Source organism: Cucumis melo, chromosome 7 (genome assembly GCF_025177605.1).
Source record: "Cucumis melo cultivar AY chromosome 7, USDA_Cmelo_AY_1.0, whole genome shotgun sequence".
NCBI lineage: Eukaryota > Viridiplantae > Streptophyta > Magnoliopsida > Cucurbitales > Cucurbitaceae > Cucumis > Cucumis melo.
Window position 1 is genome coordinate 22,576,771 of NC_066863.1, and position 17,463 is coordinate 22,594,233.

A 17,463-nucleotide genomic window follows, 5' to 3' on the forward strand; every position below is an offset into this window, starting at 1 on the left:
TAATTTAATCCTAGCGTAAAAATATTTAGTTTGAGTATGACAACATATTATTTTTTTTTAAGAAAGTTGAATAAGGAACATTGGAGGGAGAAATACTTTACATATAGACCATACATTACAGGTATAGGGTGCCCTAGAAAATGCTACAAATTTCCTTCCACAACCTGAAACAAGATTTCAATCATTTTTTAATCAAAAAAAGAAGAAAAAAAAAGAGACGCATATTGGCAACCATGAACTTGAATGAACCACCAAGTTTTTAATTCACTAAAAGAATTTGTATTCCATTTTTTCCCCTTCATTTTTTTTTCACCCGAGGGGCTGGTGGAGGAGGAGTTGCCACCTTCAACTTTTGAATAAACAAACATCGTGCCACTCCTTTGTCCGCATTCCCTAGCTAGCCAGTTCGGCTACGACAACCGATGCTCTGCCAGCTATATTCTTGTTGATTACAGTTGAATCTTCCAGTTTAGATATGATCACAATTATTCCTGCCAGGAATGCCCTGGTCCGGTAGACACTTCTCGAGCCTCTGCTAGAGAAACGGCCATGGCCAGCATCATCTGCTCTTCAAAATTTTGAGGAATGATGGGTATTGTTGCTTGGTTTCCACCATCCATTGCATTCACTGTGGGTAGAGCACATTCAGTACTGTTATCTTCGTTTGAGTCTGATGTTGGGTAGCTTGTCCCAGCTTCAGCTTCTTCTGATTGATGGTCTAGATTCCACTCTCCATCATTTCTTGTTAAGATCATCCTACAGTCTGGCACCGTGTCGACTGCCGAAACTTGTGCAGGTGCATAATTTTCTGCACTGATGGAGACTTGGGTGGGTGGATAGTTTTCTACATTGGTGTTCATCCTGTTGTAGAATTCCGTGGCTCCAGGAAGCATGTTGAAGACAGGTGAATCTCCATTTGTGCAAGCGGATGATGGTCCCCTGCTAATCTGCTGCTGCTCTGCAAGAGCAGCTATGGCACAAGCAAGACCTCCAGATGGGGATGATGATGTTCCAGCCAACGGAATAGTGGCTGGAGAGACATATCTACCTTCTGTGGCATATTGATCAGAAGAAGCAGCCTCAGCGTAAACGGGATCTTTATGCCTTCCTTTCTCCTGAAGATTACAAATTTATACAGTTTAAAGAAGTAACCATCAACAATACCATACTACAGCTATTCAAATGTGAAAGAGCTAAGAAGCAGACCATCAAAGCATAAAAAACCAATACTTTTTTTTCTTTTTCTTTTCTAGATTCTTAATATTTTTACATATTTTCAAGCTACAAACTCCCACTAGTTGTCTTCCGTACAATTGAAGCGTTAAGTGCTACACTCAATACACACTGTACATAAATTTAATAGTAGCTATTATTAAGTCAACCACTATAATTAAGCCAACCAATAGAAGACCCATTGTAAACTTAGGTGCAGTTGGAGTTGGAAGATAAAATCCCTACAAAGAAAGTTCAATGTTCTGCAAGAGGCACTGGAGAAGATGGTCTAAAATTTGAAATAATACTTGGTTCGCTAATTTGGTTCCTTGGGCTGCCATCTTGCAGCCAAGTGCCAAGATTCTTCCAATTACAAATAGCAAGAACTTCAGAGTATACAGCATACTGTGATGACCAAGCTAATGCCCAAGCATTCATTCAAGGAGGGTTCGACTCATGAATATGTTGGAACGCTTTTCTTTCTCAGGAAAAAAAACATCAGAGACTGGAGTTAGAAGGCTGCCGCTATTTTCTTCAACCAAATCTACCTCGTAGAGAGGTTTTGCAACTGAAAGAATTTTTTGAAAGATATCCCATTCATGTTAAGTTGCTCCATTCGGTTTTAACTTTGGCAGAACCAGTGCGAAGTAGTAGCCAACACAAAAGTCCAAAGCATTCTATGTTTTTTAATGAATTGCTACACTAACACAACTGCTCTAGGATTCTCTTCCTCATTTGAACGTGATGGAACCTGCTCTGCAGCTCCCAGACTGCACAAGTTCTCTCATGTTCAGGGGTGTGTCTGAGTTAAGTGCTAGTAACCTCAACGGAAAATTGGAACCTTTTTGCACAGTGCTACAAGATCAATCTGTTGGAAGATACAGCTTGACAGAAATACAAGAGTTTTCCTGAACACACTTGTAGGAAATAGGAATGGCGGGAGGGTTGGGATATTATAGTTATATAATAGCATCATTATCAAGATCTTACTCAAAAGGAATTGCATGATAAGAAATGAAAAATATCTAAGACTCCCTCTCATTTCTGGGCTTGAAATATGAGGAAGACCAAACAAGTGGAAATGAATATTAATTGAGGAGGAAATAACATTGCTTGAAATATGAGGAAGACTAAACAAGTGGAAATGAATATTAATTGGGGAAGAAATAACAATGAAAGGGCTTGAACACAGGACTCCTAGACCACCTGCTCTGATACTATCTTAAATTACTAATTCCACCGAAAGGCTTAAATCGGTGAAGGTAAATTTAATATAGTATCAAACTTATATACATTCTCTATGTTCTCTAAACTCTGATGCAGGAAGTTTTAGGAGAAGTTCTCATTATTGGAGAAAGTTGCATATATGTTTGCCCCCAAAGTCCTAAGGAGAAGAAAGAATTCATTGACCTAAGGAAAGTGAGGAGGGGGAATCCTCTTTGAATTTTGAGGCTGGGAAGCTTGATGGTTACTTTTCAATGATTGTGGATCATTCAATAACAGAAAAGCCCTACACAGTAATTGGAAGTAATTCCCTCAGCTACTAAAACCAACGTCAAATTTCACTAGAGAAGCTTATCAAAATTATCAGGTTCCATCGGTTATATAATAGACGTCAAAGTTCATTGGGACATCAATGTGGGAGTTAATATCCTCGTTGATAACAAATCCTCCTAATTTTTTAAGTAAGAAAGCAAGCTTTCATTCAGCATAATGGAAAGAATACAGAGAAGAAAAATCAAAATGCAGTAAAAAAACTCTGATACATAGAAAGCAAACTAGAGATGACAATTACAAAACGAGGTTTTAATAGTTAGAGAATATTGAGGATAGTGACACAAGGACACATACACGGTACACCTAAAGATAGTTACGAATTATCTCTGGTTACAATCTTCCATCACGGGAGAAAATAAACCTTTTATTAAAAAATCTTCATATACAACTTCTTGAATCGAACTAATAGGTCCCTAATGCCATAAAATACACTGGGGAAGAGAATTCCACCAACAGTATATGAGGGGAAAAAACACTAGAATAGTTTTACAATTTATGTTTGAGCTATTTACCTGAATTGAGAGCCAGATTGCTTCCATGACCATTATGTCCTCAAGATCCAGATCAAATTCATCATCCCTGAAATTTCTAAAAGGAAGTTCATTAGCTTCCAGCCAGAAAAACCATCTCATAAAGTAGGGACACGGCCTATAGATATGGTTCTGTAGAGGGTCATTTTTCTGTGGACTTGAATTTTTGCATGCAGTTGTATTCTTTCATTTCTTCTCAACAAAAGTTGTTACTTTTGTCAATATGTACTTATTTATATAGTTCTGACTATACACATCACAACCTACCATCATCAGAAGACCATAGATCAAATTTATCTCAAAATTAATCAAAATTTAGGTTTAAAAGGTCCAATTTGTACTCCCATCTCATGTCCCCATTATCGTCCCCAAAGGACATGTCTTCCAAAGGCCTTGATAGAAAATTTTCTATAACAAAATAATAAATAGAACTTCCAGAACCGGTTCTTTCTGATTAAAAAAAAGGCTTGTATTAACTATAAGAATATAAGTCTAATGGTTTTAAAAACCCTTGAATTTTCTTGAATTTTCTCCGTCACCTAGTATGGTAAGTGAAGTACAATGAAGAATCCTAATATTTCACTAAATTTTAGTTGACTCTAGGCTTATATCACTTTTCCAGTAAAAGAAGAACTTTAACCGATAATGTCCTCCCCATCACACGATTAAACTTAAAAGAATCATAGTTGATCTGACATGCTCTCTCCATTTGAAAAAGACTGGGTTGTTCCATTTAGTATAAGGAAACTACTTGAACAGCCAGCAACTCTATGGATGGTTTGGGATTTCTTTTCTACGCACCCAACCCCTCTCCGGCCTCCCCAAACAGAGAGAAAGAGAGTCCAGAAATTATTGGTGGAAATGATAAGAAATACAGGAGGACAAAGATAACAAAAAGAAATGATAAAAATAAATTTGTAAAAACATCCGGAAACTAAACCAATGACACAAAAGTCTAGCTACTAGCCCTCACACTTCCCAATCTCTAGATTTATCTTTAAAACTCTTTTTTCAAATCCATTACAGCAATGTTTGCATCGCATTGGCTCTAGGACTTTGGCTTTTCCTTCAAACCTGTGACTGCAAAGGTAAACCTTGAATTTGGCTAGGGAAGCACCAGCTCATCCCAAAAAATGCCAAAAGATAAATTTTAAAGATTCATCCAACATTTCTCACTGCAGGGGCACTGGATACATGTGGACCTGTCATCTGCTTCCTTCGCACAAAATGATTCCACTGGAAAACAAATAGGAAATATTGTATTTCCTCGAAGTCTTTAGACTTATAGTACTGTCCACTTGATTCACTTGAACGAGCTTAGCACTGTTGGAACATTTAAATTTCAGACATCTTTCATAAGACTAATGCAAGACAATATGCCTAGCAGTCAACTGCTAAGAACATAGACTTTGTTGAGATGTTGAGAATCCACATCGAAAGACCAAGGGGACTCACAACCCTCACGAGAAAGATATTTCTTTCGTTTTTTTTATTCTTTTTTATAAGAACAATAACGAACACAAAATGATTCCACTAAAAAATAAATAGGAAATATTGTATTTCCTCGAAGTCTTTAGACTTATAGATGGACTAATCCTTCTATTGCTAATTGGTTTTGAGATAGAACCACATACTATCAAATAAACTTTCACTGATATTCAACTAGCCTCCCTCTTGATCCGTTAGAGATCTCCAATTGAGTAGTTCCCACACTTTCTGCACTATTCTGGAGATGCTAAGCCATCATTTATTCAGAAAAACGTCCGGAGTCTTCTAAAATGAAATCTTGTTACTTTAGCCAGTCTCAAAAGAAGAAACTCACTCAACTGCCAACTTCTTTCCTAAGAAATTCTACGAAACCCCAGTGGTTTCTTCCACCAATGAGCCTACTCTTATCCATGACCACCAAAATGACTGCTCTAACAAATATATTTTCCCAACGCATCTCTTCTCTCCTTCCTCAGAAAATCATCAAAGCCAATTGCAGAGCAACAACGTGCTTCCAAAGCTTACAAGACCATGACCGAGACCACCACCATTAATAGAATTCAAGAAATGATACTCCAATTAACAAGATGGCAACTACCTTCTCTTCCAAACCAACACCCGTACCAGATCTCCAGTTCTTCTCTCCACCCTAGACATCTTGGCAGTCTTCAGTGGATTTGAAGATGAAAAGGAAATGAGGTGAACATACTAGATCATATGGATCCCAATAATCAGTATTAAGTTCTACTAGCATGGATTTAGCCATGTTAGTACTCATGCTGAAAAGCCTTCCGAAAAAATCAAGGAATATCATTTGATTCTGTAGTTACTCCCCATGATCCAAACTAAACATTCAGATCATCTGCAAATGTAAGTGGTTGGAATGGTATCATCCTTCCTGACCCACTCAAAAGTCCTCTGTTATTGGCACAAAGCTAGATAAAAGGAAATAATCTCTTCTATCTCCTTAACGTCATAAAAGACCTTCCTCCAGATGAAAGTAGCTCACAACTGACATTGGCTGTTAATGATTACTTCTCTCCAATCCTGGTCCTTGGCCAACCTTTCAAGGTATAGGCCAAAGCCAAAGCTCTGTGGAACATCTCTGTTATCAACATTTGGGGATGTTGGAAACAAAATAAGCTTTAATGTGAGATTAGGTGAGAATAAGGTCATGCTAGGTATCACTCTTATTTCCAGTATGACCATTTTGGGCAGCTAACTCTAAATATATACGAAATTATCTGTTCTTTAATTTTTCTTAAATCCAGTATCCTTGTTAGAAAGAGAAATTTTTTATATCAATCTGAATAACTTATTCCTATCCAAAATGAATGCAATGAAATAAAGCAACGAGTACTAGTAACAATTTCTGGGAGAGCAATGTTTGGTAGAAGATCATTTGAAAAGTTTTAGTAGTTAAATTGAACCATGGAGATCATTTAATGACTGTTAGAATTCTGTGTTTGTACGTGTGTGACAGAGAGAGAGAGAGAAAGAGAGATCATTTGCTCGCACAAGCATTTTTGAAGCAAAGCAAATTGACATGTGCTTGTGTATGCAAAATTGATGTCAAAGAACAAGAGACTTCAATTTAAGTCTGTTCAATTAATTGTTGAAAAACATTTCTATTAGCTGCACAAGTATCAATGGAAGTACATTAATGGCAAACCTATACATTAATTGAGAGAAACACAATCAGAATAGAACGAAAAGCACCTGTTGCTTCTAATAGGAATAGGAGGTGGCGGTGGTCTGATTGGGGTCATACAAGGATCTTGCAAGCTGACTATTTCCTCATCTTCAGCAGGAGATTGAGAAGATGGAGCTGGCAAAATGAAGGTGCATAAAATGATGACAAATATTCCTCAGAAGTCAGAAAAAAATTCACAAATACAAAACTCCTGAATGACGTAAAGTCCAACCAGCTGCAGGGTTGTCTTCACCATTCTCCACGGTAGTATCAGCATTAGAGGTACTTAATTCATGTCTTTTCTGCATTCTTTCCTCATCATCCTGAAGTTCCTGCTGCCGTATTCTAATCTTTGCTTCTATAACACGCTGTTCTTCCTGGGAAATTTCAATAAATGTTGTTTAATCGTAGGTTTCGATTGGGATAGAAGCTTTAGTTATCCCTTAGTTCCAATAAATAACAATACCAAATATGACATTATCGAGTCTTACAATTTGCTCCAAGCTCTTCTCTTCTTTTGATTTCACACCTCTATACTCCACAGCATAATTTGAGGTTTTGCAAAAAGGACATCTTCTCAAGTTAAGATATACAAGTATGCCAGTGGTGAATAGCTTTAAAGTAAACAAAAAAGACATTATAAATATGGAGGTATGACATGCATGATGAAGGATACTGTGTAGGCCGAGTAGAATTTGGAACTTTCATCTGTAGAAAACACTCTGGAAACAGAAAAGAACTTTATCAGACAAAATGAAATTCACATCATAAATCATTTGTGAAATTTATCCCACGTTACCTGTACAAATGCTTTTCATGCAACACCTTGACCGATTGAGACTTGGATAATACTGAAAGGGAGGAGGAAAGATAAAAAAAAGGTTACAACATCCAAAAATATAGATGAACTACAACATCTCAATTTGTCACCTAAAAAAATTGGAAGAAGAACGATATTTAACAAAGGAACTCACAACATAAGAAATAGTGAAATAAAAAAATGTTTAAATTCAAGTAACCGTTCCAAGCGAGAGAGAGAGAGAGAGAGAGCGAGTTGTTAAACTTTCTGTAACTTTGTAGTAATACATTAATCCACCAGAGCCAAACAGGAAAAAATGAATGAGACAAAGTGAAGAGTGATCACAAACCAGAAAGCATATGGGACATTCTTCAAGATCAGAGGCAGATTCTTCATCTCCAGGATAACATGGGGCAAGCTTTGATTCAAGTATGAGTTTCCTAAGTTTCTTATGATCCACTTCTTTATGGTTATAAAGACCCTGAGGCCTTGTGTACTTCTCATCAACCATTTGTCTCCTCCTTCCAAGCTTATTACCCATGTAATTAGAATTTCGTTGAATGCAATTATTGTTCAAGTTCTTGAGCTGAACTAAGCTGAGAGAAGCATCAGCAAAAACTTTCTAAAGATTGCTTTTATAAACAAGGAACCGCATGAGTTATACTAGTTCCTTGTTTTTACATGTAATAACTTGAAGTTATAAACTATTCTCATGCTACATTACAATGGCCATCAGATACTTTTCTGTGTCAGTACGTGATATCCGTGGCAAATTGAAATCTTCACAATCCTGCATAACGTGAAAGCAAAACAAAAATAAAATCTAAGAGCCAGATTCTTATTTATTATTATTGAAGAAGAAGAAGAATCAACAACTTCTAATCCAATTATCAAAATTTATCCCTAAGGTTATAAGGTTGGAGAATTATGGTCAGAGCCCTGTACCTGTTTTACCATAGTACCATCAGTTGAAGAACCATATACATTTTCTAGGCTTGAATGCTCAACCTAACAAAATCGAGCCCTAAGAAAGAGAAAGAAAATAAGCTTCAGCACATAATAAAGAAAAGTAACAAAAAACCAAGCAAATTCACAATGTTCAGAACCCTAATTTTTGTTCCCTACAAGTAATATCGAACAACAATCGGAACAACAATCAGTATCCAAACGATGCCAGAAACAAAGAAACAAAAAGAACATGCTGCAAAAAACCATTGAAACAAAGGAATTCAATAATAAGCAATGCCACGTAGCTCGAAGATCGAAATAAAAAATCTAGGACGAACCCTAAATCCTTCGGGCAGAAGCACTGTGAGCTAAAACCCACCAGAATTTTTAGAGGCAGAGACCAATTCCGATCAAAAGAAAAAGATATACAAGAAAAGCAACCCGACCCAGTTCACTACACATAGACTTGCATACAAATTATAAAAAATGAAACAAGTAGTTGCAGAATACCAACAAAAGAAGACAGACCCGACTGCAGAAACAACAACAGAATTCGAAGAGAGAACACCCAAGTAAGAAAAGAAGAAATGAAGAGGTATTGAGTGGTTGTTCAGGCAGAGAAAAAGAAGAATAAAAGACAAGAAAGAAGAAGAAGAGGAAGAAGAGGAAGAAGAGGGAATTGGAATGGAACCCACCTGGGAATTGGAGAAGGAGAGTAAAGAAGACAAAATGTGGAGTAGAGATTGAGAGAATGAGACAGAAAGATTTGGTTTGCTACCAAGAAGAGGAACACGATCAGAAGGTTCTTCTCTGAGAGCGCGCGAGAGAAAGAGAAAGAGAAGGAGAAGGAGAGAGACCAAATGGGTATTCTTCTCTCTTAATAAGCTTTCGCTTTTGCAAATTCTTACAAGAAAGAGAAGCAAAAAATGGGAGAAATTGGATAAAATTAAATACAAAAAGAAAAAAGAAAAAAGAAAGAAGAAAAAAGAAAAAATGGGTTTGTTTTATTTAAGATATGATGTTCGAAAAATGAGGGAAAAGATTAATATTTGATGGAAATTTTAGAGAGAATTGGATGAGGATTGAGGATTGAGGATTGAGGATTGAGGATTGAGGATTGAATGAAGCAAAGAAGGGGCAAGGGGGGCGGTGGAGTGACGAAGGAAGAAAAGAATAATCTCTATATTAATTCACCATCCCATCATATATATTATATACATAGTACATACATACATCATCATCATCATCTGTGATTCTATCATCAACATCATCATGGTATAAAGCCGAAAGAGGAGGTGAGTCATGTAACCGAGCGCCCTTCTTTTTCCCTCGCCTTCACGCGCTTCTCTTTCCCGTTTCCTCCACTTTCCCTCTCTCATTTCCATTTTTGGCGGCAACTTTATTATTATTTATTTATAGTCAATATTCACTTTCTTTATCTATTTTTTTTATTTTTTAAAATGAATTTCAACGCAAAAAAGCCTTTTATTTCCTTTTTATTCCTTATAGTCGATGATTATCTGTATTTATATCTAATGGTTACACCCCACAAAATAAAACAAAAAAAGCTCAACTCAATCAACCTCCTCTCTTTCACTTCCACTAACTCAAAAAATTAACATTCAAAATATCTGTAACTTAAATAAATGACATAATATTCAATCTTCTAATTAAATTGCGATTTCTAAAGCAGATAATAATCTATATGTATGTAGAAATTTTAAAATATAATTTGGTTCAAAAAATAAAATCAAATTAGAATTTAAAGTATATATTTTTTTACTGAATTAAACTTCTCGTTTATTTTCTCTCATTTTTCATTTTCCTCCTCTCTATTTTTTTTTTATTTTCTTGGTTTCGTTGACTTGTATCTCCAATCTTTTCTTATTTCATTTTCTTGGGAGTTTTGGTATGCCGTATTTTAGAAGTTCCATTTAAGTTATATTTACTAATTTTCGTTTTCATACACAAATCAACAATAACAATAACAAGTAGTCTAAAAGAGATATATATATAATTTGTATTCCTTCTTTTAAAAGTAATAAATAAGTTATTTTAAGAGTAAATCTTCAAGAGTAGGAGGTTGGAGTCATAAATAAACTAAAAACAGGTATAAAGAAGAGTGCAAGGATTTGAGGAGATGTTCTGAAAATTCTGAACGTTACAAGTACATAAATTCCACAATTTGAAGTATATAAGAAACTATTTTAAGGGGCGTTGGAGTCCAACTCGTGAATTGATGTGATTAACACAGAGTGTGAAGCATTATAATTTAAAAATGAATAATCGAGTGGATATATCCTTTTAAGAAAAAATGAAGAGGGAAAAGAGGGAAAGGTGAGCCGCTCCACCCCGTTGACACCGGACTCACCGATGAGCATTGACTTAATATTTTTGGAATGTCCTGGAGAGAGTGGTGTACACGCGGGGGGGGGGGGTTGTAAAATGTAAATTAAGTGGGGGCGTATTATTATTATTATAATTAAAAATAATGATTAAATGGAAAAGATAAAAGGAGGGGGGTGGGGGTGGGGGTGGGGGGTGAAGTGAATGGGACCCGCAAAATGGTTGTATTTGTTAAGATGTGTATCGTACCGTTAAAATTTGTTGACCAGAATTCCCAGATTTTCTGACTCGTGTCCCTCCTCTTCTACTTCTTCTTTTTTTATCTTTTTTCTTTTTTTCTTTTTTTCTTTTTTTTTTTTTTTGTTGTTTTGTAGTGTACGTGAAATTACGGAACTAGACATATATTAATTCTTCGTTTTTTAATCAATTAATTATGTCAAAGTCGGTTCAACCATCCATATACACCCAAAATCAAATCACGTGATCAATCATCATATCCTCTTCTCTCTATTTTATTTATTTCCATTCATTTTCTTTTCTTTCTTTTTTCCTATATCATCTCATATTAATATATATCCCACTACATATTTTAACTTTTTAACTACTTTTATCATAAATATATTTATTACTTCCCTCAATTATGCTTTTTATTATTATTATTCTTCTTATTATTATTATTAATTTAGATCTCCAAACAAAAACAATCATTGTTTGCAAAAAAAAAAATAATAATAAACAAACTTACACATTTGTTAAGCTTGTCACAGTATCATGACATTTAAGTAGTAGAATAATGAATGAATTTTGTTGAGTTATAAAGTAATTTAAGAGCTACTAACATCCTTATTATCTTATGTAGAACTATAATGATGTATTTATAGAAGTAGTTAATCTACATTGTTTTGAATACAGCTTCAAACTCATTTTAGAATAATCACACTCCTAGTTCATTAAAGTAAAGATCGTGTTTTTCTTTCATGTTTTTCTTTCACATTTGAGTAGAGGCAAGCATCTTCCATCCTATCTAGTTCCATTTTGGTCATAGGGTATGCTTTCGGTTGGGATATGAACAAGTTTTCTCTCGTTAGCCACTTCATTAGGTTTAACTTCGATTTTGACTAAGGTCAAATACCTTGATTTGAGTTTTGATAGGACGAACTATCTCTCTCTTTTGAGCCCATGGTTTTAGCTTTAATCCAAACCTTGTTATTTTCTTTAACTTGTTGCTTCTCTCTTTATTCATTATGTTGATTATACCTTTTGGTTCAAAATCAACTAATAATACATGGTGGTGGAAGAATTTGAATTTTTGAACTTTTGGTTGATGATATATTTAAATTACTTTTTTTAATGACTTATAGCTAAACTAGTTGAACTATATTTATATTGGGTGATTACAATCAAATTGACTAGAGTAATAATAATAACTATAATGTATGAAGTAAATAGTTTAAATATCTCCTCTCATCAAGCCATGTTAAAGAAAAATAATCATCTTTTGGCAAATGGTACATTTTCTTTACAAGGCACTATTTAGATTTTTAGTAGTTCATATATGTTCACGAAATATATATTTGAAACCAAGTCATTAGTCATATACGCCCTGTCAAAATAATTCATGACAAATATTATATAGAGTGATCAAAAACAAATTTTGAAATGATATTAAAAATAACAAAAATATTTTTTTACCATTTTAGTCCCTCTAATCTCAACCATGTCCTTAGACATTTCTTTCTCTTAAAATAATAGTTTCAATTAATACTAATGACCCTTTCCAAGGTGAGTTCAACCATCCAAAAACAACCAAACATTTCATAGAACTTCCAAATGAAAATTTTATTTAGATTTTCTTTTTATTATTGTTATTTTATGTTTGTTTCTCTCAAAAAAGAAAAAAAAAATGATGTATGAGATAATAACGTTGTATGTTTGGTTCACCTACTTTAATTATCATGGAATAATCAAAATTTTAGGTATTTTTATATGCTTAATGCCAACGCCTATATAAACCTAATCATAATAATGTTGGTTTTATATGTTCTTATACCCCATTATTTAAAAATTAATCTTGTTCGTATTCAAACTTGATGAAACTAGTGTTGGTTTATTTCCAGGTGTACTATTGGTTTAAAGGGTAAATTAATATGAAGTCATATATAATTCAACTGTGTGTGTATATATATTTGGCTTTTGTTTTAATTAACTAATCAGGTCGGTCAATAATTTCATACCAAATCTTTTTTTTTTTTAATTATCTCTTAAGACTTCTATTATGTAAAATAGTAAATGTGTACGTGTTATAGGTAAATTTAATTAATTTTCTTTGAATATATTGATTAGATGAATGGTAATTATTATTATATACTTGAAATTGAAATTATATATTAGTGAGAAATTTGTGATTTGTCAACTTCACTTTTATGCTATATGTAAAATATGACACCATAAAAACAATTCAAAAGAAAAGGTATTAGGAAGTGAACTTTCAAACCTATAAATAGTTACTCATGTTTTCTTTTTCCTTTTTAAATAAACTTTATTTTCTATAAAAAAAAAAAAAAAAAACACGAAAGCAATTTTAATAATCATGAAGACTGTTTTTTTTTTTTTTTTTTCTGTAATATGAAAGACTATTTTTGAAAATGGTATTTTTTGGACAAGAACATTTCAATTAATTTAAGTGAGTTATTATTGCTCGAAATTTAATGTTTATATTACTTTTCTACGTGTTTGTAAGATTATATGTGTTCGTTATTTTGACCTCTTTTTGATCCTTTCTAATTAACTCAACTTGCTATTTCTTCGCATATATTTATTGGTTTTGTTTCAAGTTAATTTAAAAAGAAGAGATTAATTTAATTAATTGTTTTAAATTATTATATATGTAGGAAAAGAAAGGAAAAGAAAAGTCATGTACGTGTCATATATGTTGTTTTAGTTTGTGACATATTCTTTTCTTCCTTTATTTAAATCCTTAACTTTGATTGATCAAAATATGATTGGGTTAAAGTTCCACATAACTCAAGCAAGGAATAAAAAAAAAATCACTTTTTTTTTTATTGCAATTTTCAAACTCAAATAAGTGAGAGGAGAAAGATAAATTCTTTTTTGTTAATTTAGGGTTTTGCCTCCACTTTTTGAGTTACACTTAGGAAAAGGCCTAGCTAGTAATTATTATTCACGTTTAAACTGTATTCTCATTCTCATTAATTTTCAATATTAAAAAAAGAAAAACAGAGGGTATTCAGTTATATATATAATAACCCACATAATTAATTAACTTCAAACTATATTAACAACATATATAACATACACTCATTAATTCAATACATTTTAGATCACATAATACCCTCCTAATAACTTATATGTTCCTAAACAAATCAAATTGGACCTCAATATTTTCACCTCTATGATAAAAATATTGATGATCTATGAGATTAAATTTGATAAAGATCAAAACACTATTGACGGCACACTTTTCTTTAAAAAAAATTGATGAAAAATTCCTTAAAAAACACATAGATGAAAAGAAAATTAAAGGTCCTACTCAATTATTGGTTACATATAGTTGAATATTGAATAAATCATCTTCAAATTTTTAAAAGGGCTATTATTCTCAAATGTTTGTTGGAGATTTGACACGTAACCTAATATTTTTAATTTTCATCTTGTATTTATTGGGGATGTTAGCAATCGTTTTAGGACTTTTTTAATTAATCAAATATGTTTTCTCCTGCCTTTTTTACAATATAAGTGTTATTTTTATTCATTAAATAGTCGAATTCATAATTAATCAGATTTTAAAAATAAAAACTAAGTTTTTAAAAACATTTTTGAGATATACAGAGGTTGTTTGTCCTTCGTTTTGGCATTAGGTGAGCATGACATGGTAAATCATTACTTAAAAAATTGGGTAAGTAGAGGGTTTTTACGTTTTTCTATTCTTTTTTACGCATGAAAATTAAAAACTTAATTATAGACATCACCTAAACCACACAAAAGAAAATCTACAATAATATTTATTTATTTTTGTTTAAAATAAAATATTTGGTTAATAAAAAATAACTAATTAAGATTCTCTTTCTTTTTATTTTTTTAATTTTAGTTCTCGAAATTAAACTAATTCTCACTTCCATTTTAAAATGTTTTTTTACAATTATTATTATAGTTTTTAGATGACAAGTCAAATAAATTAAAGATCGAAATAATTTAAATTGGTTTGATTAAAAAATGAGTACGTACAAATTTATTTATAATTTTATGTATTAGATAAGATCTTTTTTAGTCAAAGTAGTTAGTGGAATTTCTTATTATTTTGAGTAAATAAATATATAATTTTTTATATGTAAAAGAAAAAGAAAAAAAAAAGGATTCTTTTGTTTACTCAATTTAAAAATGAAAAATAGTACATTTTGTTTCAAAGAATAAAAATAAATGAACGCATTAGAATTTTCTTTTTCTATCTTATTAATTTGTTTTTATCATTTTTAGTATGGGAAAAATATGAATCCTCATCACCCAATAAAACTTCAAAAAAATAAAGTTCAAAAACTTAAAATTTTGAATATATTTGACGCATAATTAAATTTTAGAACACACGATTAGGCATAATTTAAAATTTTAAGAATATATTATACCTAGCCTACAAAATTTAGGATTTAATTAAATATTTTCATTTTTTCGTTGGTCACTTTGACTAGAGACTTAGGACTTAATTTGGATTAACTTAAGAAAAAAGTGCCTTTAAAAAAAAAAAAAAACTCTTATTTATTTATTGTTTTTATAAAAGTGATTTATTATACATAGCATGCGTATCATATGAAGGCAACCATAACTACGACTAAATGTAATTTTACTTGACTTTCGCCTTTGCATGACCCTCTTAGATATGCTTATTTTGAAACTTATTAGACTTTTTTTAATGTTGCTTTACTATAACTTTCGTAAATTCCATCTAGTTATATGACTTGTTATATTTTGTGAATGGTTTGTAATATTCCTAATTAGACCATTCATATAATGCAACTGTAATCAAAATTATTGTTATTGAATGTTAAAATTTCTCGTTTTTGCATTATTGTTATGAAAATCAATAAAGTCAAGAAATTGAATTACAGGTACAAAATATTAAAAAAATAAAATTAAATTAATACAAGATAAATTTAGGACGAACAATTCACAAAATAAAAAAAAAAAACTAAGCAGATTAGCTAAACCTAGGAATTCAAAACCAGCATCCTAAACATGGACGGCTGAAATTCCCAAGCATCAGAACCTCATCAAATAAGCTCACAAGCATTTAATTCCCACGAATTTGATTTTGAACCTACGCGTCAAATGCCCCCATATATATTTTTGGGTTGGTTGGTTGGCAACCCGAATAAATTGAATTAATTTCCCAACCCAACCTGTAAAATATGGATTGGGTTGCTGTTTTTTTTTTCATTCCTAACGTATGTAAAGTTTAAAATTGTTTTATATGTTCAACATTCATAAATTCAAAGTTTTGAAGATACATAAATTCAAAGAACTACACGATCGTGTGAATATAATCTAAATAATTGCTTACCATGTCAACACGATCATTTAGATTTGAAGTCTTTTTTCATCATTTAAAAAAAAAACTACACGATCGTGTGGATATGATATAAATGATCGGTTACCTAGTCAACACAATCCTTTAGCATGGTCAACACTATCGTTTAGATTTGAAGCCTTTATTTTCATCGTTTTAAAAAAAGCTACATGATTGTGTGGATATGATCTAAACGATCGCTTACCTAGCCAACACGACTGTTTAATTAGCATGGTCAACATCATCGTTTAAATTTGAAGCCTTTTTCACACCGTTTAAAAAAAACTACATGATTGTATAGATATGAGCTAAATGATCGTTTACTTAGTCAACACAATCATTTAGATTTGAAGTCCTTTTCCATCGTTTAAAAAGAACTACATGATCGTGTGAATATAATGTAAACGATCTCTTACCATAGTCAACACAATCGTTTAATGTGGCTAACACGATCGTTTAGATTTGTAGCATTTTTTCTATCATTAAAAAGAACTACACGGTCATAGTTAACACGATCATGTATTTCCCCTAATATATATATATATATATATATATATATTAGTTCGGTTGAGTTGGGTTGAACCGAATTTTTCAACCCTTATATGAGACCCAACCCAACCCGAATAAAATCAAAATTTTCAACTCAACTCAACCCACATTTTAAACTAACCCCAACACAACCCATATGATATGAGTTGGATAGTTCGGGTTGTTGGATTATTCTTACACCCCTACTGTCAAATTATACAATTGTCTAAACTTTTTTTTTTTGAAAAATAACATAATAATAATAATTTTACACAATAGTTTTACCCAATTTAATATTTTTTCAACCCTTTTATTGTTTAATTTATTTTTAAAAATATATATGATACTATTAATATTAAAATACACATGTTAAGGGGAAGTTTTTCGTAGTTAAGAGATGGGATGAGAAGCCAAGACGTTAGACGATAGGGAGAATCGAAGATATGAGATGAGAAACTGAGATGTAAGACAAAAGGGAGAATTGGAGTTCGGAGATGGGATGAGAAGACGAGACGTGAGACGAGAGGGAAAGAATTGACGTCGCAGATTGTAGAGAAATGAGAGGTGGTGAAATCGTGAAGTAGGGGAAGGGAAGTGTTGTGCGACATAAATTCACCTTTACTAAATTAATAATAAAACATAATATTATATGTGTATATATATAGGAATATGATACATGCGCAACATAATTACGAATCAATTTTACTCTAATTGCATTTAAACTTAATTTAGAGATTAACATGCATAGTCTACTCTAATTGAACGAAATTAGGGATTATCGAAA

At 32.3% G+C, this 17,463-nt stretch overlaps 1 protein-coding gene across 7 annotated transcripts; it reads right to left on the reverse strand.

The window, feature by feature from the left end:
- Positions 1 to 239: 239 nt before the first annotated feature.
- On the reverse strand, positions 240 to 9,402 carry LOC103492971 (E3 ubiquitin-protein ligase DA2L). 7 transcript variants are annotated; one of them, XM_008453569.3, is made up of 10 exons: positions 8,923 to 9,402; positions 8,225 to 8,303; positions 7,629 to 8,069; positions 7,280 to 7,331; positions 7,157 to 7,202; positions 6,972 to 7,053; positions 6,713 to 6,857; positions 6,507 to 6,615; positions 3,282 to 3,348; positions 240 to 1,115 (listed from the first exon to the last, which is right to left on the reverse strand). In XM_008453569.3, exons 3-10 carry the CDS (start codon positions 7,818 to 7,820, stop codon positions 486 to 488), a joined length of 1,323 nt encoding a protein of 440 aa, XP_008451791.1. In that variant the 5' UTR covers positions 7,821 to 8,069; positions 8,225 to 8,303; positions 8,923 to 9,402; the 3' UTR covers positions 240 to 485. The 7 variants fall into 7 exon arrangements, with proteins under 7 accessions (XP_008451791.1, XP_008451792.1, XP_050942997.1 ...); XM_008453570.3 differs by having other exon boundaries at positions 3,282 to 3,357; positions 6,734 to 6,857; positions 8,923 to 9,340; XM_051087040.1 differs by having other exon boundaries at positions 6,734 to 6,857; positions 8,923 to 9,339.
- Between the last annotated feature and the right edge of the window lie 8,061 nt (positions 9,403 to 17,463).

What these genes read in the sequence shown, in the direction of transcription:
- LOC103492971 (XM_008453566.3), bottom strand. Translation starts at nt 7,820, where the DNA reads ATGGGTAATAAGCTTGGAAGGAGGAGACAAATGGTTGATGAGAAGTAC. An exon ending in CATGAAAAGCATTTGTACAG is followed by an intron (nt 7,203 to 7,279) that starts GTAACGTGGGAT and finishes TTCTGTTTCCAG; the next exon opens with AGTGTTTTCTACAGATGAAA. An exon ending in AATTCTACTCGGCCTACACA is followed by an intron (nt 7,054 to 7,156) that starts GTATCCTTCATC and finishes TAACTTGAGAAG; the next exon opens with ATGTCCTTTTTGCAAAACCT.